The sequence below is a fragment of the Sorex araneus genome, chromosome 2 (assembly GCF_027595985.1).
Source record: "Sorex araneus isolate mSorAra2 chromosome 2, mSorAra2.pri, whole genome shotgun sequence".
NCBI lineage: Eukaryota > Metazoa > Chordata > Mammalia > Eulipotyphla > Soricidae > Sorex > Sorex araneus.
Window position 1 is genome coordinate 51,042,736 of NC_073303.1, and position 26,221 is coordinate 51,068,956.

At 62.9% G+C, this 26,221-nt stretch overlaps 3 protein-coding genes across 4 annotated transcripts in view; 2 read left to right on the plus strand and 1 right to left on the minus strand.

Moving 5' to 3' along the window:
* Positions 1-19,140, plus strand: part of TSPEAR (thrombospondin type laminin G domain and EAR repeats) — a 119,728-nt gene extending 100,588 nt beyond the window's left edge. Inside the window, exons 3-12 of the mRNA XM_055127220.1 lie at positions 8,135-8,373; positions 8,781-8,871; positions 10,095-10,251; positions 10,933-11,064; positions 11,425-11,651; positions 12,182-12,368; positions 13,526-13,755; positions 17,272-17,459; positions 17,733-17,834; positions 18,806-19,140. Of these exons, the coding sequence (XP_054983195.1) occupies positions 8,135-8,373; positions 8,781-8,871; positions 10,095-10,251; positions 10,933-11,064; positions 11,425-11,651; positions 12,182-12,368; positions 13,526-13,755; positions 17,272-17,459; positions 17,733-17,834; positions 18,806-18,959 (1,707 nt within the window). The 3' untranslated portion in view covers positions 18,960-19,140. The remainder of the gene's footprint in view (positions 1-8,134; positions 8,374-8,780; positions 8,872-10,094; positions 10,252-10,932; positions 11,065-11,424; positions 11,652-12,181; positions 12,369-13,525; positions 13,756-17,271; positions 17,460-17,732; positions 17,835-18,805) is intronic.
* LOC129402153 (keratin-associated protein 10-8-like) lies at positions 6,125-6,748 on the plus strand. The gene has a single exon (XM_055127496.1). The coding sequence runs from the start codon at positions 6,125-6,127 to the stop codon at positions 6,746-6,748; it is 624 nt and encodes a 207-aa protein (XP_054983471.1).
* A 2,413-nt stretch (positions 19,141-21,553) lies between the features above and the next one.
* Positions 21,554-24,726, minus strand: LRRC3 (leucine rich repeat containing 3). Of its 2 annotated transcripts, XR_008628589.1 has the most exons (3): positions 24,592-24,726; positions 22,833-24,162; positions 21,554-21,734 (listed from the first exon to the last, which is right to left on the minus strand). XR_008628589.1 is itself a non-coding variant. In XM_055127794.1 (2 exons), the coding sequence occupies exon 2, from the start codon at positions 24,049-24,051 to the stop codon at positions 23,317-23,319; it is 735 nt and encodes a 244-aa protein (XP_054983769.1). In that variant the 5' UTR covers positions 24,052-24,162; positions 24,592-24,726; the 3' UTR covers positions 21,554-23,316. The 2 variants fall into 2 exon arrangements, 1 of the variants encoding a protein (XP_054983769.1); XM_055127794.1 differs by having other exon boundaries at positions 21,554-24,162.
* Between the last annotated feature and the right edge of the window lie 1,495 nt (positions 24,727-26,221).

Below are 26,221 nucleotides of genomic sequence, written 5' to 3' on the forward strand. Positions count from 1 at the left end.
CCAAAACAGACCAGAACACACTGGAACAGACCAGCACAGGCTGGAACAGACTGGAACAGATCAAATCAAATTGAAAGAGACCAGAATAGACTGGTACAGAGCAGAATAACCCAGAATAGAACAGTATAGCCTGGAACAGACCGGAACAGGATAGAACAGACCAGCATAGGCTAGAATGAAATGGAACAGGTGGAACAAACTGGAACAGACCAAAACAGTCTGAAAACAGACCATCACAGACTGGACAAACAGGAAAAGACCAAAATAGACCAGAACAGACCAGAACAGACCACCCACTGCCCTGAGGCGGATCTCAGACTGAGGGGTGCCCCAAGAGAGGAAGGCCCACTGGGGCGACAGTGGAGGAGCCTCCCAAGAATCTCCCCCACCCTGGAAAAGGCCCCGTGTCCAGGCAGGTACACTGAGGTCCCACACAGCCCTGACACCACTTCTCGGGGAGCGACACCTGCCAGTGACTCATCACTAATGAGGCTTCTGGGCTGAGGCCAACAAGGAAGAGGCAGGAAGGCCTCGGTGGGACGAGAGTGACAGGGGTATAAAAGTGGGGGATCCCTGACACTCACTCACACTCACACACACCCCTGCACACTCACCCCCCACACCCCCCTCCACCCACCATGGCCTCCTCCGCCCTGTCCGTCTGCTCCAGCAACCTCAGCTACAACACCCGGGCCTGCCTGCCCGCTGCCTACGACTCCTTTACAGAATCCTCCTGGCAGGGGGATGACTGCCCCGAGAACTGCTGTGCACCCCCCTGCTGCGCCCCCAGCTGTTGCGCCCCCAGCTGCTGCGCCCCGGCCCCCAGCATGACCCTCGTCTGCAGCCCCATGAGCTGCGGGTCCTGCTCCCCCTCCTGCTGCTCCTGCTCCCCCTGCCAGCCGGCCTGCTGCACCCCCATGTGCTGTAAGCCCATGTGCTGTACCCCCATGTGCTGCAGCCCTGTGTGCTGTAAGCCCATGTGCTGCACCCCCATGTGCTGCACCCCTGTCTGCTGTAAGCCCATGTGCTGCACCCCCGTCTGCTGTAAGCCCATGTGCTGCACCCCCATGTGCTGCACCCCCATGTGCTGCACCCCCATGTGCTGTGGGGGCTCCCCGTGCCAGGCCCCCTCGTGCTCCCCCTGCTGCAAACCCTCATCCAGCGTCTCCCTCATCTGCCAGCCCGCGTGCCCTCCCGCCTGCCCGCCCAGCTGCTGCCAGGGCTCCAGCATGTCCCTGCTGTGCCAGCCCACCTGCAAGCCCTCGTGCTGCTGCTGATGCTGCCTGTCGGGCCTCACTGTGCCCTGCCCTGCTGGCTGTGTGCCTGCCTGTCTGCTGTGCTCGCCTCAGCCCACTCTGCTAACAACCAGGCATGGCCCTGGAGCAGCGGGCACTGGGCCCTGCCAGTGATCCCAGGTCAGAGGTGACCCCCCATGTTGACTGCCCCCACAGATGGGTGCCCACGCCTGCCCCATGATGACCTGGGCCTCCTGCCCCCAGCACCCCAACCTCGTGCTCCCTGGCCCCTGCATCCTGGCAGCTGGACCTGCTCGGGGCCCCTGTCCTGGCTGCCATTCTCCTTGTTGGGGTCACTGGCCTTCGTTCCATCTCACCAGCGCCCCCTCGGACCCCCAATAAACTCCCTGAGCCTGATGCTGTGTGTCTGACCATGCTGGGATGTGGGCTGAGCCACCCGGTCTGTCCCTGCAGCCGGCGCGTCCTGGGGAGGGAGAAGGGGCACACTGGCCACTGCGTGTCTTACCGTGCTAGGAAGTTGGCTGAGCTGCCCAACCTGTGCGTCCTGGGGTTTGGGAGCCCCAGAGTGTGGCCAGACTCTGTGGTAGGACCAAGTGGTCAGGCAGCATGGATAGGGGGTACAGAACTGCCCAGCCTGCCCCTTGTAGGCAAGTGATGGTCAGAGACCGGGGTGCTCCTCGGTGCCACCTGGGCACACCTACCCCCTTGCTTCCTGGGCAAACACTGGCTCAGAGCTGGGACCTGGTGCATGGGAGGGGACAGTGGGCCTTTGGACAGCTCTCCTAATGGGTGTCCACTGTCTGTGTTCACAGGCCAACCCTGTGGGTGCCTTGTCCAGTTTCCAGAGTGGACAGGCATCACTGAGCGCCCCCCCGGTGCTGCCCAGGAGGTCCCTCTGGCACCTGCCAGACCCCTAGTAAACTCCTACTCGATAAGCAGTCATGAGTTGAGGGTCCAGGGCGACATGCACAGGGCTGAGTACTTGCCTCATATGCACTTGGCCCAGGTCTGTCCTTGGGGGTGCCCCCAAGAACCAAATAAATAAATTTAAAGGTGGCCCAGCTTTGGGGCTGGAGTGATAGCACAGCGGGGAGGGCGTTTGCCTTGCATGCGGCCAACCCAGGTTTGATCCCCAGCATCCCATATGGTCCCCCAAGCACCGCCAGGGGTGATTCCTGAGTGCAGAGCCAGGAGTAACCCCTGAGCATCGCCGGGTGTGACCCAAAAAGAAAAAAAGGTGACCCAGCTTTCAAGGCAACCGTCCTTGTCACAAGCCAGGTGAGGCCTGTGAAGCGTGTGTCCCAGGGCTGGAACACGCGCCCGAGCCCTGTCCTAGGCCACCTGCAGGCGCTCCGGACAGGACAGAGAGCACCCGAGAACGAGAACAGAGTTCGAGAATATTCACAGGCATGCCAGGCCCGGCCCCGCGGTGGGATTCGCAGCCCCTGACAGCCATTCCCAACCCGGCGATGGGGCCACGCCGAGGGGCATGGGCAGCAGAGATGTTAGAGACGGGAACCGTCATAGCAGGGCTGAACTGAACCTGTGCAGAAGTTAGAGTGAAGGCCAGTGTAGACGTGCCCAGGGGCCATGAAGACACATGGCACGCAGCAGCCACTGAGGACAGCCAGGACCCAGTGAGGAGAGAGGACAGACAGGACAGTGGCAGGGCCAGTCCCCAGGCCGCCTGCCTGGGAAGAAATGGGAAGGGCTGGAGAGAGTCACTGGCCTTGGGCGGCACTGACCCGGCTTCGTCCCTGACACTGCCCAGGGTCCCCAGAGCCCCGTCAGGACAGATCCCTGGGTACAGAGCCAGGACTCAGCCCTGAACACCACCAGGTGTGACCAAAACTTCCCCCTGCAAAAGGAAAAGAAGTAAAAATGTGAACATGGAGCCCAAGAAAATGAGAACTGAGCCAGCACATAGGCTGCAGGCAAAGCCGGGGTCACTGCGGCCGAGGGGTTGTGGATAGCGAGCACGTCCAGCAAGCAGCACGGCCACGCATGTGAGGCTCTGCCCAGGGTCTGCGCGGAGGAAGGCAGGTGACAGGGATGAGGAGCTGAGGGCGCAGCAGCCCTCCCCGGGGGCCCTCTGCATATGCCACCAACGCCTCTTCAGCCCTGAAGGACCCTAGTGCGCCGAGCACCCATTCCTGGGGTCCCTGAGCATCCCTACACCCACAGCCTGCATGTGGCCCGGCGCCTTCTCTGAGATGGACATGCGTGGAAGGGGCAGTCGGCAGTACCCTTCGGCCCTGTGCCCCTCCTTCCCGGCCACCACCTGCCACAGGGCTGCTTCTCGCAGATGCCAGCACTTCCTGTATGAGCTCTTCGCTGAGCAGCCCAGAGTGCTCCCCCCGCCTCCCTCTGAGGCGCCCCTGCAGTGCTGCCTGCATGGCACGTCCCTACTCACCGCCACAGTCTCGCCTTCATGGGCACAGTCAGGAGCACAGCCCTGCGGAGGCGTCTTTGGGTCCTGCTCCTAGCCCTCCCCTTTGTTGGTCTGATGGTTGGGTCACAGCAGCCCAGGGCTGACTCCTGGCTCTGTGCTCAGTATCACGCCTGGCAGTACTCAGGGGACTGTGATGGCGGCATGCAGTGCCTTAACCCCTGTTCTCTCTCTCCAGCTCAGGCCTCCAGCCCTTTCGTGCATGGGCACTGTGGAAGGTCTAGACTGGATGGCACATCTGTTCTGTTCTGTTATTTGGGCCACAGCTGGTGATGCTCAGGGGTTACTCCTGGCTCTGCACTCAGGAATTACTCCTAGCGGTGCTTCCCCAAGCACCTATGACCCTATGGGATGCCGTGGATGGAACCTGGGTCAGCCATGTGCATGGCTCCGGCCCCAGGATGGTAGGTGTATGTTTGCATTTGAGGGAGCTGCTGTGTAGGATTCCACAGTGGCTGCCCCATGGGCCTCTCCAGGCTCCGGCCACCAGCTGTCTGCCCTGTTGGCTCTCCACACAGAGCGGCCCTCCTGGGGTGGAGTGAGGCTTGCAAACTAAATGTGCTTCATGCCTGCTTGATTCCTGTGGAAGGCTTTCTGCTCAGAGGGCCAGCACCATCAGAATGGGTTGGAGCCACACTCAAGACTAATTTCTTACTTACGGGCAGGGGTCCTCAGATTTGGTGCCCTGGTCTTTGCTTGCCTCTGCACATATTTGACTTATGCTGTGTGCCTCTGGGTGTCACAGTCAGGAAATTCTCCAAACCCAACGTTGGGAAGCCAGGAAGCTTCTGTCTTAACTTTTCTTCCAAGAGTTTTGTGTTTTGGGGCTGAGATAGAACAGCATGTTGGGCGCTTGCTTTGCACACGGCCAACTCAGGTTTGATCTTGGGCATCCCATCTGGAATGATTCCTGGGTGCAGAGCCAGGAGGAACCCCTGAGCATTGCTGAGTGTGGCCCAAAAACAAACAAAACAAAACAAAAATAAGAGTTTGTGTTTCACATTTAGGCCATTGATGTTTTCAGGCTGTGAGGTTGGGGTGCAATTTGGCTCTTTGGTTTGCTTTGGGGGCCACACCAGGCAGTGCTCAGGGCTTACCGGAGCTCACTCCTATCTCTGAACTCAGGGACCACTCTTGGTGATACACGAGGTATCATGTGGGACTCTGGGGACCAAGCCCAGATGGGCTGCGTGCAAGGCCAGCTCCCTGCCTGCCGTCCTGTCCCTCTGGCCCCAGTTTTGTCTTTTTCATACAAAGATGCCCATTGTTTGCTGAGAAGGTCAGCATGATCCCAAGTTCGTCAGCTCTCGTCCATCTGTCCTGTCCTCTACCACTCAATCACTTCTTCTCTAGGAAGCTCTGGGGTCAGGAAGCAGGAAGGGCAATTACCTTGTAGGCTGCTGACCCGGGTTCCATCCCCAGCATCCCACATGGTCTTCCGAGCCCTAAGCGTTGCTGGATGTGGCCCAAAACCCAAAGGGAGAAGTGGGGGATATTGTCTTCCAGGCCAGTCACTCAAAGCCTGGGCTGGATCCCCACAACTCATGGACCCCTGCTGTGCTAGCAGTGACCCCTGAGCACTGAGCCCAGAGTACCCCCCAGCATCACTGCGTGTGGCCCCAAACAAGCAAGGGCAGTTCTGTAATTCTCCGTGTCTATTTATGTTCTTCACTCAACAGCACTTCTGCTTCCTGGTTCAGAGGGTGTTTTGGGGGGCAGGTTCTCCCCGCCCTACCTGCACCCCTCTGTACTCACCACTCTCTCCCACAAGCCCCTGTGCTCCTGGCATCTTTCCCACCACCACCCCCAGAGTGGGTTCTGCCCAGAGTCCAGGGTGCAGGGCACTTATAGAGCACGTGTGGGTTTGGGCACCGCTGGTGGCAGTAGGGCACAGGGGACCGGTGGGTGGGTCTCCCCATGCACTGCTGTCTCCCGCCCACCTTCAGTCCCACATGGCTCAGACTTAAGTCCAAAGGCAGTGATCTTCCCTGAGGACGCAGCCTCACACCCACCTCGTGCTCTGACTCCCTCCTAGGCTCCGACTGCCCCTGGGGTTAGGGGTGCCTCTCACGGCTGATGGCACCCTGCAGCTTTGGTTTCTGGGCACCCTGCCATGCTGCAGTGACTCCGTGGGGACAGGCCACCGGGCCAAGTCAGGGTCCCAGACCAGCTCAGATGTTTGCTGAGACACCCGGACAAGGTCAGGGGTGACGGTGCTCACATGAGAGCGTGGGCAGGGCCTGTCCTGTCCATAAACAAGCAGTAATGATGGGATAGCCACGCAGCCCACAAGGAAACAGACGCTGCATAGCGACAGCCCAGGGGGATTATAAAGGGGGCAGCCCATACTCCCACACTCAACACACACTCACACACACTCACCCTTGCACACTCACCCCCACACCCTCCTCCACCCACCATGGCCTCCTCCGCCCTGTCCGTCTGCTCCAGCAACCTCAGCTACAACACCCGGGCCTGCCTGCCCGCTGCCTGCGACTCCTTTACGGAATCCTCCTGGCAGGGGGATGACTGCCCCGAGAATTGCTGTGCCCCCAGCTGTTGCGCCCCCAGCTGCTGCACCCCCAGCTGCTGCGCCCCGGCCCCCAGCATGACCCTCGTCTGCAGCCCCATGAGCTGCGGGTCCTGCTCCCCCTCCTGCTGCTCCTGCTCCCCCTGCCAGCCGGCCTGCTGCACCCCCATGAGCTGTAAGCCCATGTGCTGTACCCCCATGTGCTGCAGCCCTGTGTGCTGTAAGCCCATGTGCTGCACCCCCATGTGCTGCACCCCCGTCTGCTGCACCCCCGTCTGCTGCACCCCCATGTGCTGCACCCCCGTCTGCTGTAAGCCCATGTGCTGCACCCCCATGTGCTGTGGGGGTTCCCCGTGCCAGGCCCCCTCGTGCTCCCCCTGCTGCAAACCCTCATCCAGCGTCTCCCTCATCTGCCAGCCCGCGTGCCCGCCCGCCTGCCCGCCCAGCTGCTGCCAGGGCTCCAGCATGTCCCTGCTGTGCCAGCCCGCCTGCAAGCCCTCATGCTGCTGCTGATGCCGCCCTGTCGGGCCTCGCTGTGCCCTGCCCTGCCGGCTGTGTGCCCACCTGTCTGCTGTGCCTGCCTCAGCCCACTCTGCTGCCAACCAGGCACGACCCTGGAGCGGCGGGCACTGGGCTCTGCCAGTGATCCCAGGTCAGAGGTGACCCCCATGTTGGCCACCCCCACAGATGGGCGCCCCATGCCTGCCTCATGCTGACCTGGCCTCCTGTCCCCAGCACCCCAACCTCGTGCTCCCTGGCCCCTACATTCCAGCAGCCGGACCTGCTCGGGGCCCCTGTCCTGGCTGTCACTCTCTCTGCCAGGGTTGCTGGGCTCTGCTTCATCCCACCAGCCCCACCTCAGACCTCCAATAAACTCCCTGAACCTGATGCTGTGTGTCTGACCATGCTGGGGTATGGGCTGAGCCACCCAATCTGTCCCCGCAGGTGGCGCGTCCTCGGGAGGGAGAAGGGGCACACTGGCCACTGCGCCTGCTGGCCAGGGGAGTTTGGGAGTCCTGGGGCCACGTACCCTGGAGATGTCCTGTCTGCTTGTTCCGTGCCACCCTCTGTCCGGCCAGCAGTGCTCGCCCTGGCCCTGTCTGCTCACCCTGTGGGTTTAGACGCCACCTGGCCGGGGCCCGAAGGCCTGTACCTCTGGTCCAGTGTCCTCAGCCATGTTCTGGGTCCCTTTGGGTCAGGAGTATCCTGCTTACCTAATGACCCAGCCCATGTGGAAATGTCACATCTCCTGACCCCACGACTGCCAGGCCTCCCCGTGGTTCCCTCCCATAGTTCCACGCCATTTGTCACAGACAGTGGTGCTCTCAGAGTGGCCCGCAGCTGCCTGTGGCCCGCACCCTTTGATGTCCCTCCGTAGCACCCCATGACCTTTGGGGCTGTTCACAGTAGCCGTCGTCATGGGTGGTACCGACTTGGTGGGTTCAGTGAAGACGGTAGCGAGTGGCCTTCAGTCTGTTGTCAGCTGCCCTCTCATGCCTGTCCGTACCTGTCCTCTCACCTACCCGCTCACCTGCCCGTCCTCTCCTGTCTGCCCTCACCTGTTCATTTTCATCTGTCCTCCTCACCTATAAACCTCACCTGTCTGTCCTCACCTGCCTGTCCTCACCTGTCCTCTTCACCTGCCATCCCCGTCCATCCTCCCCACTCATCCTTACCTGTCCTTTCTCACTATGATACTCACCTACCACCCTCACCTGTCCTCACCTGTCCTCACCTGTTCTCACCTGTCCTTCTCACCCGTCTCCTCCATCCATCCTCCCCTGTCCGTCTCCTCTGTCCGTCCTCCGCTACCTCCTCCCCTGTCCTCCCCTGTCCTCCTCACCCTTGCCTGCCCTCCATCCTCGTCTGTCTTCACTCGCCTCCCTCGTTGTCCTGCAGAAGAACGAGTACCTGATGACGGTGCTGTCCGAGGAGCGGGACACACTGCTTCTCGGCCTGCGCTACTCGCCCACGCAGCTGCACTTCCTCTTCATGAGCGAGGACTCGGCGGGCACCTGGCAGACACGTGTGTCCTTCCGCAGCGCCGCTCTCACCGACAGCCAGTGGCACACGCTGGTGCTGGCTGTGTCTGCGGGCTCCTTCTCCCTGGCCGCCGACTGCGGCCCGCCCCTCGACATGTAGGTATCTGCCCCAGCGGGAGCCCCGGGCCAGCCTGTGTGGCCACGGAGTGAGCGGGCCCGCGTGGTGCACACAGCTCCTGAGGGCCAGCCCAGGGCTGGAGTCGAGCCAGGAGGGCAGCATCAGGGCTTGATGGGCCGTGGCTACCGGCACAAAGCGAGGGGGAGCGACCCAGCAGCTCCTCATGGGGGTTCTGCCTCAAGGCACCGCTGAACTCAGGGACCCTGTTAACCTGGCCTGAATGTGCAAAAGCCCACTTCCCAGTAAGGGCACCGGGGCTGGGCTCCCTGGGCAGCGAACCTGAGCTGGAGGGGATGGCGGGGCGGAGCTGGGCGGGCGGCCCACCCTCGGCCACATAAAGGGTGCCTGTCTCTTGTGGCTGTTAAGCTGCCTCCGATGTTCTCAGAGCAGCCGACGTGCCCTTCCCGGCCGCCCTCTCGGTGCGAGGTGCCCGCTTCTTTGTCGGAAGCCGCAGGAGAACTAAAGGTCTGTTCACGGTGAGTATGGGGGCTGGTCCCCCCATGACGCTGTGCTGTCCCTGCTTGGGCACGCCCATTTCTCTGTGCCCCACAGACACCACAGCCCCCCGCTCACACCCCGGTATCACTTTAGCATAGAAGCCTCTCGCTGCTGTCCAAACGCTGACCCCTACTCACCCCCTTTCACCTTCTTCATGGACCTCACACCCTCTAACCTCTCTACCTGGGGGAGGTGAGGCCGCTGTCCCCGCTGTGCCCGCTGTGCCCGAATCTGGAACCGTGGCTGGCACGTAGTAGGTGCTCTGGACTGTCCAGACATGTGTGGATCACTGGGGAACAGACGGATAGACAGATGGTTGATAGAAGAGTCGGTGAACAGATGGGCTGATGGATGTACTGATGGATGTACTGATGGACAAATGATGGGTGGATGGACAGATGGATGATTGATGGACAAAGGAATGGCTAGATGGAGAGAGAGGAGGGGGAAAGGAGACCGGGGGTGGGGGCAAAAGGGCGGCGGGATGAATGAGCTAAGTGGCACGTCTTGTCTGGAGCCCAGGAAAGATCTCTCTGGTTTGATCACCCTAGAGGGTGCTCAGTTTCTCCCGGCACCCCCGTGCTCCCTACAACCAATGTTTTACCTCTCATCCGTGAGCTTAAGGAGGGCCTGTGCAGGACAAGCCCTGTGTGCCAGACTGTCAGCAGGACAGTGACCAAACATGCCCCTGTTCCCATGTGTGGGGAGGGACTGGACGCGCCCCTCTCTCTGTGGGGGGTATTGGACGCGCCCCTCTCTCTGTGGGGAGGGACTGGACGCGCCTCTCTCTCTGTGGAGGGGAACGGACGCACCCCTCTCTCTGTGGGGGCACTAGACGTGCCCCTGTCTCTGCAGGGAGGGACTGGACTCGCCCCTCTCTCTGTGGGGGAGACTGGACTCGCCCCTCTCTCTGTGGGGGAGACTGGACTCGCCCCTCTCTCTGTGGGGGAGACTGGACTCGCCCCTCTCTCTGCAGGGAGGGACTGGACGCGCCCCCCTCTCTGTGGGGAGGGACTGGACGTGCCCTTCTCTCTGCAGGGAGGGCCTGGACGCGCCCCTCTCTCTGCAATGAGGGACCCAAAATGCCCTTCTCTCTTGTGGGGCAGGGAACGGATGTGTCCCTCTCTGCAGGGGGACAGGGAATAGATGTGTCCCCGTCCCTGTGTGTGGGGTGGCGACTGACATGCCCCCGTCTCTGCAGGGTCTGCTGAGGCAGCTGGTCCTACTGCCCGGCTCAGATGCCAGCTCCAGAGTATGTCCCTGCAGGGACGCCAAGCTTGCCGTGCTGTCCATCCCCCCCATCCTGCAGGGGCTGGCAGGGACCCCGGAAGACAACGAGGTGCTGAGGCCTTCCTACGGTCAGTGGCTGCAGGCACCCACATGCCTGGACGGTGACAGGACTGTGGTGTCACTTGGCCACTCAGGTTTAATGCAGACGCCTGTTTTCCCAGAGGGCTCCAGAGTACCCCACTCCTCAGCTGGGCACCCCAGGATGTGGACACCTGCCTCTTCTCTAGAGTGTGTTATGAGGGGCCTCCCTGCTGCTCCTCCACTTTCAGAGCCCAGCCCTGCCCGGGGGACCTGGGCTGGGACAGATTTGTTCCATGTGACCCTGGTGTCCGTCCGGAGGGTGTGGAGTCCCCTCCCCAACACCCTTTGTCCTTCCTCCCTGCCTCATGGTCAGGAGCCCCCACAGTGCACCCACCTGCGCTAGGCTTGTGGATGAGGCAAGACAGGGTAGCACCCCTGGGGCTCCAGAGGCTGGACCCTGCTCAGGTGGGCGAGTGCTGGCAGCAGCCTGGGGCACCACACAGGCCTCTCAAGGAGGGGGAAGAGGCGGAGGAGAGGAGGCGCCTCCCGAAGCCACCCACCAAGGTGTCACCACCCAAGGACTCGCCCAGCCGCTGGGCCTCCCCACACAGCAGTGACCCCGGCTGTGACCCCACTGGCCTCCGGGCTCCATGTGAAGGCTGGAGACAGACTCCAGGCCACTTCCTGTGGGGTCACTCCCCCTCCCACCATGCACCTTGTCTCCCCAGAAACCCACATGAAGGTGACCCTCGGCTCCCGACCCCCCTGCACCAAAGCCGAGGACGCCCAGTTCTGGTTTGACGCTGGCCGGAAGGGGCTGTTCCTGTGCGTGGGCCGCCAGTGGGTCTCCGTGTTAGCAGGTGGGCTGGGGCCCTGTCAGCGCTTCTCAGAGACACAGGGGCGCCTGGGAGCAGACCCCTACCTCCTGGGGTCGGGAGCAGGACCGTGGCCCAAAGGTGGTAGTGGGGGGTGGCAGGGGGGAGCCCGACTCCTCACACCCCAGCAGGTGGGACCCTGGGGCTCAGGGAGTCAGGACGGTCTGTGTCCCAGCAGCACCGCTGTCCCTAAGGCCACTCACCCCCACTGCAACATGCTGGGACCTGGCTCTGTAGAGGACCAGTGGCGGGGGCAGAGAGAGGGCCCTTGGTAGCCTCTGGGTGCTGGCGTGGCAGCTCCGGGTCCTGGGCAGAGCGTCCGACCCACAGCCCCTGTCCCGGCAGCCAGGGAGCGGCTGGACTATGTGGAGGAGCACCAGAGCCTGCCCACCAATGCCGAGACCCTGGGCGTTGAGGTCTTCGCCATCCCTGGGGCCGGCCTCTTCGTGGCCACCGCCAATCGCAAGGCCACGTCGGCCATCTACAAGTGGACGGACGGGAAGTTCTCCTCCTATCAAGACATCCCCACGCACCAGGCGCAGTCCTGGCGGTACTTCACCATTGGGAAGCAGGCAAGTGTGTGTGGCCGGGCACCCGGCGGCCACTGTCTCAGACAACTCGGCGATTCTCTCCAGATGGCACTGACAGGGATGCCTGACTCCTGAGAATGAAAGATGAGCCGCGTCTCGGGGGGCCCAGATCCCACGCCACCGTGGGACAGACCTGGCCACCCTACATGCCTGAGCGGCGTTGCTCCCTATCCCACTCCTGTGTCTCTGCACAGACACAGCTGCTTGCTGGGGGCTGGGGCTGCCCAGGAGCGGGGGGCGAGGTGCCAGCTGGCAGACCGAAGCCTGTGGGCGAGGTCCTGGAGGGCTGGCCCAGCAGGATGAATCTCCCCTTCCCAGTTAGGGGGAGAGAGCCTCATGCTACCCCTGAGTTCAGGGACTGGGTATGGACGCGGGTGTCATGACCCTAACAGTGGAGAGACACGGTGACTCCCTCGCTGCCCAAGGCCCTGTCTCTGCCCCCAGCGCTGGCTCAAGGACTCGTGCTGGAGCAGGGGCTCATGACACGGCACCAACTGTCCACTGTCTTCCAGACCTTCCTAGCCGTGGCCAACTTTGAGCCCAATGAGAAGGGCCAGGAGTTCTCGGTCATCTACAAGTGGAGCCGGACAAAGCTGCGGTTCAGGCCGTATCAGCGGGTGGCCACCCACAGTGCCCGGGACTGGGAGGCCTTCCAGATGGCCGGGGAGCACTTCCTGGCCGTGGCCAACCACCGCGAAGGTGGGCTGCACTTCCTGCACCCTGGGGGAAGCCCTTGGGCTGTGCTGAGTTGTCCCACGGTGCCTGTTTCTAGGATCCCAGGCCCAACCTCGCCTATGTGGGGGTAGCAGGCATTTCTATGGGACACCTGACCCCTGAGACATGCCACAGTAGCTGACTACAGACTCCAGGCCTTTGGGAAACTAGCCACACAATTGACCTACCATGAAGTAGCCACCCAGTCAACCATCAATCACTCAACTAGCCAGCCAACTAATCAACCACCCAGATAACCAACTATCAACCACCCAATTAATCAGCTACCAACCAACCACCAAGTACCCAGCCTCCACCCACATAACTGACCAGTCAACTACCCAACTAATCAATCAACTACTAACGACCCACCATCAAATCTGCCAGTTACCCAGGTAACCACCAACTAACCAATGAACCAATGACCCAGCTAAACACCAACCAACTAACCAATGACCAAACTAACCACAAACTACAATCACCCAACCAGCTAGCTAATGACCCAGCAAGCCACCAACCAACCAATGACCCAACCACTCATGAATAACCCAATTAACCACCAACCAATCACCCAACCAGCTAATGACCCAGCCAATCACCAACCAACCAGCCATTGACCTGGCACCCCAGGGTCCTGGGAGTAGCTGTGATGGAGGAGGTGCAGTTGGCCTTCAGCTGTCTATAGGCAGGTGATGTGAACAGGCTGAGACAGTCACCATGTGGCCCCAGCCAACAGCCCCGTCCACTCTAGACAGTCAGCAGTGCAGCCACATGGCGGGCTGTACTGGGGGCCAGGGAGTAGGGTCTCTAGAAGGGTTTCACCTTCAAGGCCTCAGTAGCCTTGGGAACAGGGTCCCAGGCCTAGAGGTAGCCAGGGGGTCGAGGGATGTCCAGCTCATGCGGGCCCTGGTGCGGGCCTCCAGGCTCTGCAATTGATGCCCCCAAGTCCACCACACACCCAGAGCCCTGTGGGCTGGGCGGGCCTGGGAGTGCTCACGGTGTCTGTGAAATAAGTGTGATTTGGGGAGGGGAGGTGCAGAGAGAAAAGGGTTGGGCAGTGGGGGCTTTCTCCCCATCGCTGTGCCCTGTGGAGGGGTGGGGGTGGCCCTGGGACCCTCCGTCAGCATGGCCACTCCGTCCAGGTGATAACCACAACATCGACAGTGTCATCTACAAGTGGAACCCACGGACGCGGCTCTTCGAGGCCAACCAGAGTATTGCCACGTCAGGCGCCTACGACTGGGAGTTCTTCACCGTGGGGCCCTACTCCTTCCTGGCCGTGGCCAACGCCTTCAACGGCACCTCCACACGGTTGCATTCGCACCTCTATGTGTGGCTGCTCGGTGCATTCCGCCTCTTCCAGTCCTTCCTGGTAAGGCCCTGAGTCCGCACATGGCCAGCACCAGACACACTCCCAGCCTGGTGTTCACACAGCCAGCACCACACTGATCACATCCAGCCTGGCATGCACATGGCTGTCACTGGCCACACGCCCAACCTGGCCTCCACACAGCATGAAACAATGTGGGGGGGCGGGGAGGGAGGGCAACCAAGCGAGCAAGTCAGCATCAGACCCTGTCCTCCCCCATTCCTTCTCACCCTCGTGCGGCTCTGCCGGCTCCAAGCCTAGAGGGGCAGAGAGTGACCAGACCCCGCAGTCTGGCCCGTGTGGGCCTTGGAACTCCTACCTGGGCCAGGGTGTCTAGTCCCTGGGGAGCAGGGACCAAGGGCTGCTGCTCTTTCAGTCTTGGTCCCTTGGCTGGTTTCAGTCCCTGTGGATTGGCCTGAGGAGCTTTACAGTGGAAGTAGTTAGCTTTACTGGGAGGACAGCACTGGGCACCCCAGGAGCCAGGCGTGGCTAGCGTGGCCTCAGCCTAGTGGGACAGCTGAAGGGGCCTAGCAGGCATGGTGGGACCCCACACTCACCTCAATTCCTCCAGTACCCTTAACCCACACCCCCTCCTTAGCTAACTGCTAACTTAATCTTGATCTGCCCATCTAGGCTCAGCCCACATCTCTGGCCTAGCTCCGCCCACACATCTAGCCTGGCTCCACCCACCTAAGTCTGTCACCTAGACTCCACCCACATCTCTGTCCTGGCTCCACCCACCTAGACCCCACCCACTCCTCTACCCTGACTCCTCCCACCTAGACCCCGCCCATCCTCTGCCCTGACTCCTCCCGCCTAGACCCCTCCCACTCCTCTGCCCTGGTCCCGCCCACCTAGACCCCGCCCACTCACCTACCCTGGCTCTGCCCACCTAGACCCCGCCCATTCCTCTGCCCTGACTCCTCCCGCCTAGACCCCTCCCACTCCTCTGCCCTGATCCCGCCCACCTAAACCCCGCCCACTCCTCTGCCCTGACCCCTCCCACCCAGACCCCGCCCACTCCTCTACCATGGCCGCCCACCCAGACCCCGCCCATTCTGCCCTGGTCCCACCCACCTAGACCCCGCCCACTCCTCTGCTCTGGCTCCTCCCCATTGCCTCACAGGAGAACCCCTCTGTTTGCTGAGATAATGCCTCTGCAGGACGATTCCTCACACAAGAACAACCTTTCCTCCCTGTCCCCGATTCCTCACACAAGAACAACCTTTCCTCCCTGTCCCCGTTTCCTCCCACAGAGCAGTTCCTCCTGCACCCCTGGCCTGCCCCGCAGGCTCCCCCATAGAGCTTCTCTGGAGCCCCTCTCCCAGGCTGGGGGTGCTGCCTCCCAGGTGACATGTCCACCCCAGCCTCCTGGAGGACCACCGTGCCCTCTCTCCCAGCACGGGGGGAGCTGGTGCAGGTTCCGACACCCCCCCGCCCCACAGGACGGCTCTCAGGGGTCTGCTTGGGAAACAGAGGCGCCTTGGAAACGAGGCTTATCTGCAGGTCCATGGAGATGCGTCTCAGCCAGGTGCAGGCCCTGCCTGGACAGCGCTGGGCACGGCAGGACAGGGAACCTTCTGGAGTCCGGAACAGAGAGCCTTCGGGGACTGCACCAGGAGAACCCAGGCTGGCTTCCTAGGAAGTGAAGAGACAGGAGGGAGGGAGTCAGCCCAGAACACCACGCAGACCCCCCAGTCCCTGGGAACTCCCTCCCTGCAGGGTGGGGCTGGGCACAGGCGGGGTGAGCAGAATCTTCTAGAGCCAGAGTTCCCAGCCCTCCTGGACCAGGCACACCCCGCCCCAGCCAACTGCCCACGGTGGACACAGCTCCTTCTCCCAGCACCCCCAGCCCACAGTGGCGTCCCAGCTCTCTGCCCTGCAGCTGGACAGGGCCCTCTGCCACAGCTGCTCTTGCCCCACCCCAGTGGGCTGTGCTCCAGGTCTGACTGTGGCTCCCGAAAACGCCCTCCCCGCAGGGCCCGCCTGGGGGCCTGGGTGGGGCTCCAGGGGAGCTCATGGGCAGGGCTCCAGGGGAACTCCTGGGCTGGGTCTTTGAAGTGGAAGGACCCCAGTGTGTGAAGCACCCAGGATGCTGATGCTCCGTGGCAGGGTCCCGGGTGCAGGAAAGGGCTGGCCTGTCTCGGCGGCCCCTCCAGTGACTGCCACGCCCACCAGAATCTCCCTCTGCACTGCACAGTTCCACTGTACAGGCGCTGGGGCCCTGGGCTGAGGCTGCCCCGTGAGGCAAAGGGGACACAGACCAGGGGTGAGTAGACCCCCTCTCTGACTCAGGTGCTCACAAGCCTGGCACCTCATCCTCCCTGTCCCGTCTGGGTTCTGCACTCAGGGCTCCTGGGGAGCAGCGAGGGTGCCCTCACCTCTAAGATGCAGCCAGGGCCCTGCCAGCACGTCTTAGGCCCTGACCCCTGCACAGCTGCCATGCAGGGAGTAGGGGTGCCAGGCCAGGGGGGAGGCAGCCCGGGTTCTGGGGCTCTGCACCGGCGAGCACGTCTACATGTGTCTGCATGGGTGTGCTGCTACTGTGCATGCTCTGGGGTGTGCTCTGGGCAGGTGTGTGTGCAGGGATGCATGCAGGTGTGTGCTCACAGGCAGGTATGTGTGCAGTTGTGCGTGCAGGGGTGTGTGTGCGGCTGTGCGTGCAGGGGTGTGCTCATGGGCAGGTGTAAGGCAGCTGTGGGTACATTTCCTGGAGGAGCCCAGGGGACTGTCAGTACTGCCTGCTGCTGCTGAATCTGCTGGCGAGAAGGGCACCCATTCGTGAGGGCCCAGGAGGGTGGATAGTCCCAGTCCGTCACAGGGCAGCCCTTCGGCCTCAGCCTGGCTCCCCACCCTGGCAGCCATATCCTAGGAGACCTACTCAGACCTCGTAGCTGCGGGGGCTCCTCAACCCTCAGGGCGGGCTCAAGTCCGCGCCAGGCCAATGTGAGGGCGCCCTCTGCCGGCGGTGCTGGGAAGTGCCAGAGGAGCCAGCCAGGCCTCCCCCCTTCCCCACACACACGCCCCACCCCACCCCCATGCTGCCCCGCACCCCCGGCCTCTGAAACAGGCAGCCAGGGGGGCGCGCCGCCGTGACACAGCTCGCCCTGTCCCAGGGACAGAGGAGGGCACGGGGCTGGACCGCGGCCGGCTGCTCACAGCTCGGCCAGCACAGAATCGGTTGCCCAGGAGGTGCGACCCTCGTCACCCGGGGTTGGGGCCCCACGAGGCACTCCAAGTTCCCACCGGGCCCAGAGCCCAGTTGGAATGTGGTACCCACCCTCCCATGACCCCTCCCCAGGACCCCTGAGAGCCGGTCACAGCCCCTCAGCTCGCCCTCCTGAGTAAGCCAGAGGCCACCTCTCCTGGGAGGTGCTGGGACACAGGGCCCAGCCAGGGCCATTGCAGGGACTCAGGGGCCCTCGGGCATGGGCAGCGTGGGAAGGGTCAGTAGCGGGAGGTGACCAGCCATCAGGGCCCCAGCACTTGGGGCCTCCCTCACGGCCCTCCCCGTCCTAGACCTTCGGAGCCGCCGACTGGGAGGTGTTCCGCATCGGGGAGAGGGTCTTCCTGGCCGTGGCCAACAGCCACAGCTACACCGTGGAGACGCAGGCGCAGAGCGACTCCTACGTCATCAACTCGGTCATCTATGAGCTGAACGTCACCGCCCAGACCTTTGTCACCTTTCAGGAGATTCCCACCTGCAGGTGCGGGCGGCAGGCTGACTGGGTACTGGGGCCATAGACCCTCCTTGGGGTCCCAGGCAAGGGCAGAGCTGGGCGGGGAGTCAGCTGGGCAGAGGGCAGGCTCTGAGATGGGTGGGGTGGGGGCGGGGAACTCACTCTCTGGCCGAGTCTTTGCACCAGAGATGCTTTGTGACACGGAAGTGAAGGATTTAGTGGCCTTTCCCTGGAAGCAGAGAAAAGACGGGGAGCTGCACTGGCCCTGCCGTGGGTGCTGAGGCCTCCTTGTACCCACAGTGCCCTGGACTGGGAGTTCTTCTCTGTGGGTGAGGACCATTTCCTGGTGGTTGCCAACTCCTTTGACGGCCACACCTTCTTGGTGAACAGCATCATCTACAGGTGAGGGGCCGGGCACGGCCAGGGGCCAGCACCCCAGACTGTACTGGCACTCAGCTTTCATCCCACCACTGATCCTGGGGCTGGAGAGGCGTCCATGTGCCCTTGCGTGGACACAGCTCCCTGCAGCCTGGCCTGGGACCCTCAGTGTGGTGGCCCTGCTTCTCTGCTCCTCTGGCTGAGGGCACCGACGTGTTCAGAAATGAACCGTCCTGCCCATGGCCACCAGCGCACTCTTGCCTGGTTTCTTGGCTCTACCATGGCACACTGAGGTGTGCCTGAATGTGGGTGACATCAGCACTCACCCTGTCCCCACGTGCAGTGTCCCAGCTCCCGCCACTGTCACTGTCTCCCCATGTCCCTGGGGTGAAGGCCTCCTCTTGGCCTCATGAAGATCGGGGTTCCCGAGGATGAAGCTGGCGTCAGTGCTTTGGGGGGCTGGGGACAGGCCACAGCAGATGCTCTCTGGCTCAATCCTGCACCTCCATGAGGCCATTTGGGCATTTCTCTGGTTTCCTCACGGTTGGGGCTTCATCAGGATTTCTTTCTCCTCTGAGATGGTCCGGGCCATCTTTGTCTCATCAGAAAAGCCTTCAGCTTGAGGGCCAGGGAGACAGCACAAGGATTAGGGTGTCTGCCAGGCTTGCTCCCGGCACTGCAGAGCCCCCAACAATGGTCCCGTGTAACCCTGGGGGTCCCCACATAGTGCCAGGTGCAGCCACACCCTTGGACCTTCGCCCCGTCAGGCACTTTCCTGCTGCCGTCTGCAGTGTAGACAGTGCCCGGTGCCTCCACAGGAGGACCAGGGCCTCGCAGGCACCCTGGAAGCTCAGAACCCACAGCAGGGCCCAGGGGGAGGGGGCAGCACAGAGCCCGACCCAGCGCGTGCCTTGCTGTCAGGGCCGCCCGCAGGCAGAGTCCCCGCGCCTCACTTTCCCTGGGTGGATTCTGCTCTCACGGCCCGCCCCACCCAGGTGGCAGGGCTACGAGGGCTTCGTGGCCGCGCACAGCCTGCCCACGTTCGGCTGCAGAGACTGGGAGACCTTCAGCACGGCCGCCGGCTCCTACCTCGTCTACTCCAGTGCCAAGGAGCCACTCTCCCGGGTCCTGCGACTCAGGACACGCTGACGCTGCCAGGGGGCCGCCCGCCCGGGGGGTCCATCCGCTGTTCCCACCACGGCTGTCCTGGGCGAGTGTGTGGCCACCGCAGTCTTACCTCACACCCGGCAGGCGGGGGGTGGCACAGCCCTGCTCACCCCAACCTTATTTATTGTCCCACACCTGGAAATATATTTATGCCGCTCACGGGGCTGGTCTGCACTCCTTCCTCGGGGGAAGGGGTGCCCTCAGCTCCCACCTACTGCCTCAGTTTGTCCTTCTGTGCCCGGAGCAGGGCTCTGCTGGGACTCCCAGCCACCGTCGCGCCCTCCCCAGGGCCCCCAGACCTGGGGCTGAGACCCCCATGCCCACCACTTCATGCCCTCCTTAGCCACGGCTCACAGGTCACTGCATCCCAGGTCATGAGGTGCCGAGCATGGACCCCCAGACTCAGCGTCCTGGGGCGCTGTCCACCCCAGGGCAGCTCGGACCTGCGTGTCCTGCTGCTCTGAGGACCCCTGGAGCTGCTCTGGACCTGGCGAAGTTCTGGCCACACCCCTGGCCCAGAAGCTTCTCACACCAGACTCTGCCCCAGCCACATGTGTGCACATACAGCCACACATGCACACTCACATGCATCGTGTGCATTCCCACGTGCACACATGCCTACACATGCAGGTGTGCACTTGTACCACATATGTGCACTCATAGCATGGATGTAGATGTATGTACATGCATTCACACGTGCATGACACAAGCTGTACGCTCCCCTGTGTACAACACATGCATGTACACATTCACCCCCATAGGGCACACGTGTGTACACCGTGCATGTGTCCCTGCAGTGCACAGTGTGCCTCATGCACATGCACACATTCAGGCCCCCCACTCCCGTCTGCTGGGAGCTTAAGACGCGGAGCTACATAGGCAACTGCTGAGCACATGGGACCTGAGTGCTGCTACACCTCAGCCTCCCACTGGCCCAGAGCCTCGATCCCTACTGGACTCCCTCTCCAGTGCTCACCCCAGTGCTAGGCCCTCACCAGGCAGTCACCCCCAGAGAACTCAGTGAGAACTCAGACACAAAGGGGCTTCACTCCCACTCCCGGCCACTTGCTTTTAGAACATTCTGTGAGCATGTGTGGGTGAGTCCGCCTCTGTCGGACTCTGCTCTCAACATGTTTGGGTTCCCAGCACCAGGCAGGGGACAGGACCAGTGTCACTGCGCATGTAGGCACTAGGGGGCACCAGTGCTGCACATGGCAGGAGGTGCCCTTGGACCCGTGGCATCAAAGACCCACACACTCATGTCCACATCCCAGAGGTCACAGCCCCGCCCGGCACCAGCCGTGCCTATGGCCAGTGAAGCTGCCTTGCCTGCAGGAGGCTGGGGTCCGAGCTGCACCTCCAAGAATGATCCCCAAGCAGTTCCCCAGCATCACCCCCACCCGGCACCGCCAGGTGTGACCCCAAATCCTGAGCCAGGCTGCCAGATGGGGGCCTCGGCGTGCCGGCCCGAGGCATGCTCCGCCTGGCCCCTCTGCCTCCTCGGGTTATTTGGTCTCACCCTGGGCACTGCAGAGGTCTCCTGGGGCAGGCTCCCACCTCCCAGTGCCTCAGTTTCCCAGGTGGGGCCTCTGGAGTCGCACCTGGTCTGTCAGTTGCCCGGCCCTCCGCCCCATGCCCGCCCCCGTCCCGCCTGTCCTCTTGCGCAGAGCGCTAGGCTGGCACGAGCCCACACGGAGGCAGCGCCCGGCGTGGAGCTGGCATCTGCTACTGTGAGCTCCCCGTGGCGGTGGAGGCAGCTGCAGAGCCCAGCGTGCTGGCCAAGGCCACACTTGTTTGACAGCCACGTCTGTTTGTGCATGAAGACTTCCAGGCCGGTGTTCAAGAGGCTGACAGCCGCCAGCCTGCTCCCCCATGCAGCCTCTGTGTCTCCGAAATAGGGCCCTGCTGGGGGAAGGGCCGAGAACTGGACTGGACACTCACCCCACCATGCTGGGAGGCCCTGCCAGCTCGAGGAGCCATCCCCACAGCCTCTGACCTGCCACCCCCACGGCCTCTGACCTCCTGCCATCCACCAGGGTCTGCCTGAGTCTCCCTCAGTTCAGCGCCCTGGTTGCCCCTGACTCACTGCCCTTAGCCCCCCAAAACCACCCACAGGCCCTCCTGGGGACAACCAGACCATCCCCCACGTCACGGAGGAGGCCCAGGGGTCCAGGTCCCCTGACCGGAGAAACCATGAGGAACCATGAATGTGTAAGGAGTATGCTGTGCACGTGTGGGAGTGTGCACTGGGCAGCATGTTCCTGTGGGAGCGTGTGCGTGTGTCCCGGTAGCCTGTGCTTGTGTGGGAGCGTGTACAGGTGTGAGTGGGTACTGTGGGATCAAAGCTTCCACAGGGCTGGGGGCTGGGGCGGGGAGACACACTCTCAGGCGAAAACCCAGCCTGGGCCCCCGGGCAGCACTGGCCAGTGGGGCAGGAGGCAGGTGGCCGGGCCTGCGGGATGTCTTGGGGATGTGCCGGCTTGCCTGTGCCCCTTTCCCTGCCTGGACCGGCCCCCGGAGCCTCACACAGACGGGCAAGACAGGCCAGCAGTGCCTCACGAGCGAGCGGCGCATGTTTATTCGGGCTCACCGAGCAGCAGGAGGTCTTAGTTCTGACGGCACCCGGGAGAGGCAGCTCTGAGCCATCTCCAGCTGCTCCAAGTCCAAAACCTTCCAGAACCTTCCAGGCCTCATCTGTGCCGCAGGGCTGCTTCCCCAGCGAGTGGGGCCAAGTCCGTGGGAGCCGCTGCTGGCTGGCTGCGCGAGGACAGGGCTGTGCCACAGGGTGCCCGAGCCCAGCACCAGCCCTCGGGACGCCCAGCTGCCGGAGGCGCAGGGGGAGCTGAAGCCGGCATGTTGCCCAGCGACACCCCACCCAGGCAGCCCTGGCGGCTCTGAGGGACACCCAGTGTCCACTGGAAGGCAGCAGGGCAGAAGCCCCAAAGCCTGAGCTCAGGGTGAGAAGGGTCTGCGGCGGCCTCACCCACCTCTCCCCAGCAGGCCAGAATGGGTCCCCTGCCCCGGCCCCTTCACCCAGGAAGCTGTGCTGGGGTCGAGCCCACTCTGGGCCAGCTGGTGCAGGAGCAAGTGAGGGGCTCCCTGCAGTAAGAAAAGCCCCCGAAGGCTGCCTGGCAGCCCCTCAAGTTATGAGGAGCCCACCCCAGGCCCCATCTCCCACCCAGGTCGCAGGCAGCATGGGCAGTCCCCCGTGCAGTCCCTCCCGCCTGGTGCACTGCAGCTGGACGAGGAAGGAGCCTCGGCACCCAGGAGTGGGCGGCCCCCAGCAAGGCAGCATCAGGGCCAGACTCCTCCCTGTCCAAGGAACTGGCTTCAGCAGGAGCACTGGGCCCAGGAGCACTGGGCCACAGTAACACCAGGCCATGGGAGCACTGGGCCAGGGGAGCTCTGAGCCACAGGAGCGCTGGGCCACAGGAGCACTGGGCCACAGTAACACTGGGCCATGGGAGCACCAGGTCATGAGAGCACTGGCCCAGGAGCATCAGGCCACGAGAGCACTGGTCCAGGAGCATCAGGCCATGAGAGCACTGGGCCATGGTAGCATCAGACCACGGGCACAGAAGGCATGGGGGCATGTGGAGGGAAGGTGAGCAGAGTGGGCACTGTGCCCTGTGTCCTGGCAGGGCAGGGGACAGAGACATGCCCTCCTGGCCCTGGACTGCAGAGCTCTATACAGGCTGCTGCCTCTCCCCCCCCCAGCGACCAGGTGTGTCCATAGGTGACAGTGTGGAGCTGCCCCCCAGGAAATGAAACTCTGGGCCCCGGGTGCAGGATCTGCATGGCCCTGTGCACACCCCACCCCACCCCAATCACACCCCAAGTCTCTCAGCAACTCACCTCTCTGCTCCTCCCACAGGCCAGAGCTAGAGACAGTCAACCCCAGAGCACAAAAGAGAAAGCGGGGAGAGCAGTGTGAGGTCAGGAAAGGGAACCTGAGCTCTCAGAGGGGAGAGGGGAGCTGGAGGGGGTGGGAGGGGGCACAAAGGGAGGGGAAGGAGCAGGGAAAGAGGTAGGGGAGAGGGAGGGGAGAGGGAGGGGAGAGGGAGGGGAGAGGGAGGGGAGTGAGAGGAGGGGCAGGAAGGGAAGAGTGAGGGGAGATGAGTGGGGAGGAGGGAGCCGGCCCAGGGGGCATCTGGAGCAGGAAATAAGGCACAGTGGGGCCCTGGGGCCAGTGCTGGGGACCCTGCGGGTGGGGCTTGGGGTTCACCCTGTTCCCTGGAGCCGTGTGGGCTCTGGAGACCAGGGGAGGGGGCCCTCCAAGGGCTGGAACCCCACACCCCCCTCTCAGGACAGTCCACGGGGTGGCCCCACCCAGGGTGGCCTAGGGCCCGGGGGCGCTGGGCAGCGACTTCAGGTACTCCAGGTGCCTCCTGGCCTCCTCCTGGTTCTGGCGCACGTAGTACACCACGTAGGTGACCACCATGGCGAACCAGCCGAACATGGTGAGCAGCATGGCCACGTCGGTGGTCCTGTGGTGGGCGCCGCAGAAGCTGACGCCTGCGTCCAGCGCCTGGACCAGAGGCTTTCCCACGAACTCCTCCCGCTCTGACGTGTGGCACGCGATGTCGTGGGCAGAGCCGGGGTCCAGCCGCAGCTCCCACAGCGCCTCCTGCAGGGCACACTCGCAATGCAGGGGGTTGTGTGCCAGGCGCACCTGGGCTCGGAGCTTGCCCAGCGCGTCTGTGGGGACCCGGCGGAGGCGGTTGTGTGACAGGTCCAGCAGCCGCAGGCCCCCTGCCAGGCCCGAGAAGGCGGCAGGCGCCACGCTCTCGATGGCGTTCCGAGACAGATCCAGCTCCTGCAGCTGGCCCAGGTGCCGGAAAGCCCCGTCAGGAACACGGGCGATCCTGTTGGCGTCCAGCTTCAGGAGCACGGCGTCAGCGGGGATGTCCCTGGGGATGCTCTCCAGGCCCCGCGCGCTGCAGTGGACGGCTACGGCCCCCGCGTTCTCGGGGCACTGGCAGCTCGGCGGGCAGCAGGTGCCCAGGCTCAGGCAGAAGAGGAGCAAGAGGCAGGAGCCCCCCAAGGGGCCCAACAGGCCTGGGAGACTCTGCATGCGGGCGGGAGGGGGGGTCAGGTTAGGCGTCCAGTCCTCCCGATCCACGCTGCACTGGGCAGTCTCGCTCCGGCCAGCGGGGGTTCAGACGTTGCCGGGCTCTGGCCCGCCCTGAAAGAATCCAACAGGCGGTCAGGCTCAGCGCTGCCCGGGCTGGGAGCCCCAGCACCTGCTCTCTGCAGCAGCGGAATGTCGCGGCGGCCGGTGGGAGTGTCTGGCCACTGCCAGTGTCTGCCTCTTGCTCCCGGAGAGGGGCCGGCCAGCCGGCCCTGCCCTCACCCCCACACCTGGCCTGGCGGGGGCTAGAGCGAGTCACGCTCCCCCCAGGGCCAGCGCCGCCTGCCCGCGCCAGCTCCCGGGACTGTGTTTGCAAACAGCGGAGAAACGAGGAGAGAAAACCCGAGCCCTGGCAGGGAGCGGGGGGGGCGGGGGGTCTCCGGCGGAACCCGGATCCGACAAAGGACGCCTGATCTCTGGCACAGAGGCTGGGGGAGGTGGACGGGGTTGGGGTCCACTCTCCAGAGTGGGTCGGGGCTTTACCTGCGGCCACGTCCTGAGGCTGCTCTGAGCGCGGCGCTGGAGCCTGACCTGGTGCCACACCCAGAGCCGAGGCCACCAGAGGCCACTCCTGCTCGGACACGGGCGACGGCGCGACCAGCGCCCTGCAGGGCGGGGCCGGCGGCCGGGGGCGGGGCCTGGGCGAGGCCAGGACGGAGCGGCGAGGCCGCTGAGGGGCGGGTCCTGAGAGATAGAGGCGGGGCCTTCCTGTGAGGGGCGGGGCCTATAGTATGGGGCGTGCCCTGGGCGAGGCCAGAGTGAAGCACGCTGTGGGGCGGGGCCTCCTGGGGAGGAGCGGGGTCCGAGTGGGGCCGGAGCGGTACAGAACTACGAGTGAGGGGCGGGGCCTTGCGGAGAGGGCGGGGCTCTGGTGTGGCTTGAGTGGGATAAAGCTAAGGTGAGAGGCGGGGCCTGACGTTAGGGGCGTGTCCTGGGTGGGGCCACGCAGCCGCACGTTGTGGGGCGGGCCTTCCGGAGAGGGGCGGGCTCTGAGCGGGCCAGTGGGGCCTTGGAGTGTGCCAGGCCCTTGGCTGGACTTTGGAGGGCTGAAATAGAGGATGCAGCAGAGGATAAAGGTGGGGCCAGGGTAGGGGCTGTGGCTTAACCCGGGAGCCGTGCAGAGGTGGCACCTGGACAAAAGCTGTCGGGGGAAAAAAAAAGAAAAAAAAAGAGTTGTCAGGGGTGAGGGTCGGGCCTGCAAGAGGTTGGGGCCAAAGGACAGGAGCTTTGGGCGAGCCCAGGAGAGGGTGATACAAGACTTAAGGGGACTTCCATGTAAAAATTACAAAGACGTGCGCGCGGGAGGGGGAGATGCGATGTGTGTTGTGTTGTTCGCGGGCTCTCGGGGCAGTGCTCTCTCTCTCTCTCTCTCTCTCTCTCTCTCTCTCTCTCTCTCTCTCCCCCCACCCCCTGCTCGCGTTCGGTGCTCTCAAGCCGCTGTGTATGGACTCAGTCGGGATGGCTCCTCCTTGTGCTCTGCTTCTGTGTGTGCCACTGTGCTCTCTTCTGTCTGTCTCTCTATCTCTGTCTCTGTAGTCTCTCCTCAGGTCTCTCCCGACCTCTCTCTGTCTCTGCTCTTGTGTCTTCTCTTTTGCTTCTGTATCTTCTCTCTCTGCTTCTGTCTCTTTTCCTTGCTTCTGTCTTACCTCTGCCCTTCTGTCTTGCCTCTGCTTTTCTCTGTCTTGTCTCTGCCCCTTCTCTGTGTCTTCTCCTGTGTCTCCTCTGTATCTTCTCCCGTGTCTTCTCCTACAGTCTTAGTTTATATAATAAGCACATAGGGCGGCAACACAAAGGTGGGTTGAACATTAACAAACCAACAAAGAAGGGTAAGACCATTTCTCCAGGAAATTAACAAAATCTCATGTAAGGAGATTACTCCAGATTATTAGGAGATCCGCTTAAGGGCAGGATCCCATCCAAGAAAGAGTGTGTCACTTCTTCCTTCCTCAGCTAGTAATGCACTTAAATAGAGTAAATTTACCTCTAATACTTCTAGCAATGTCATTCTGTATGAGCACAGTAAGAGATGTATCAGACTTAAAGTTTGGTTCTTCCTGAGGACATTCACTATATATTCCAGACCACAGCCCTCAGGCCAGGTTGGTCTTCCTAA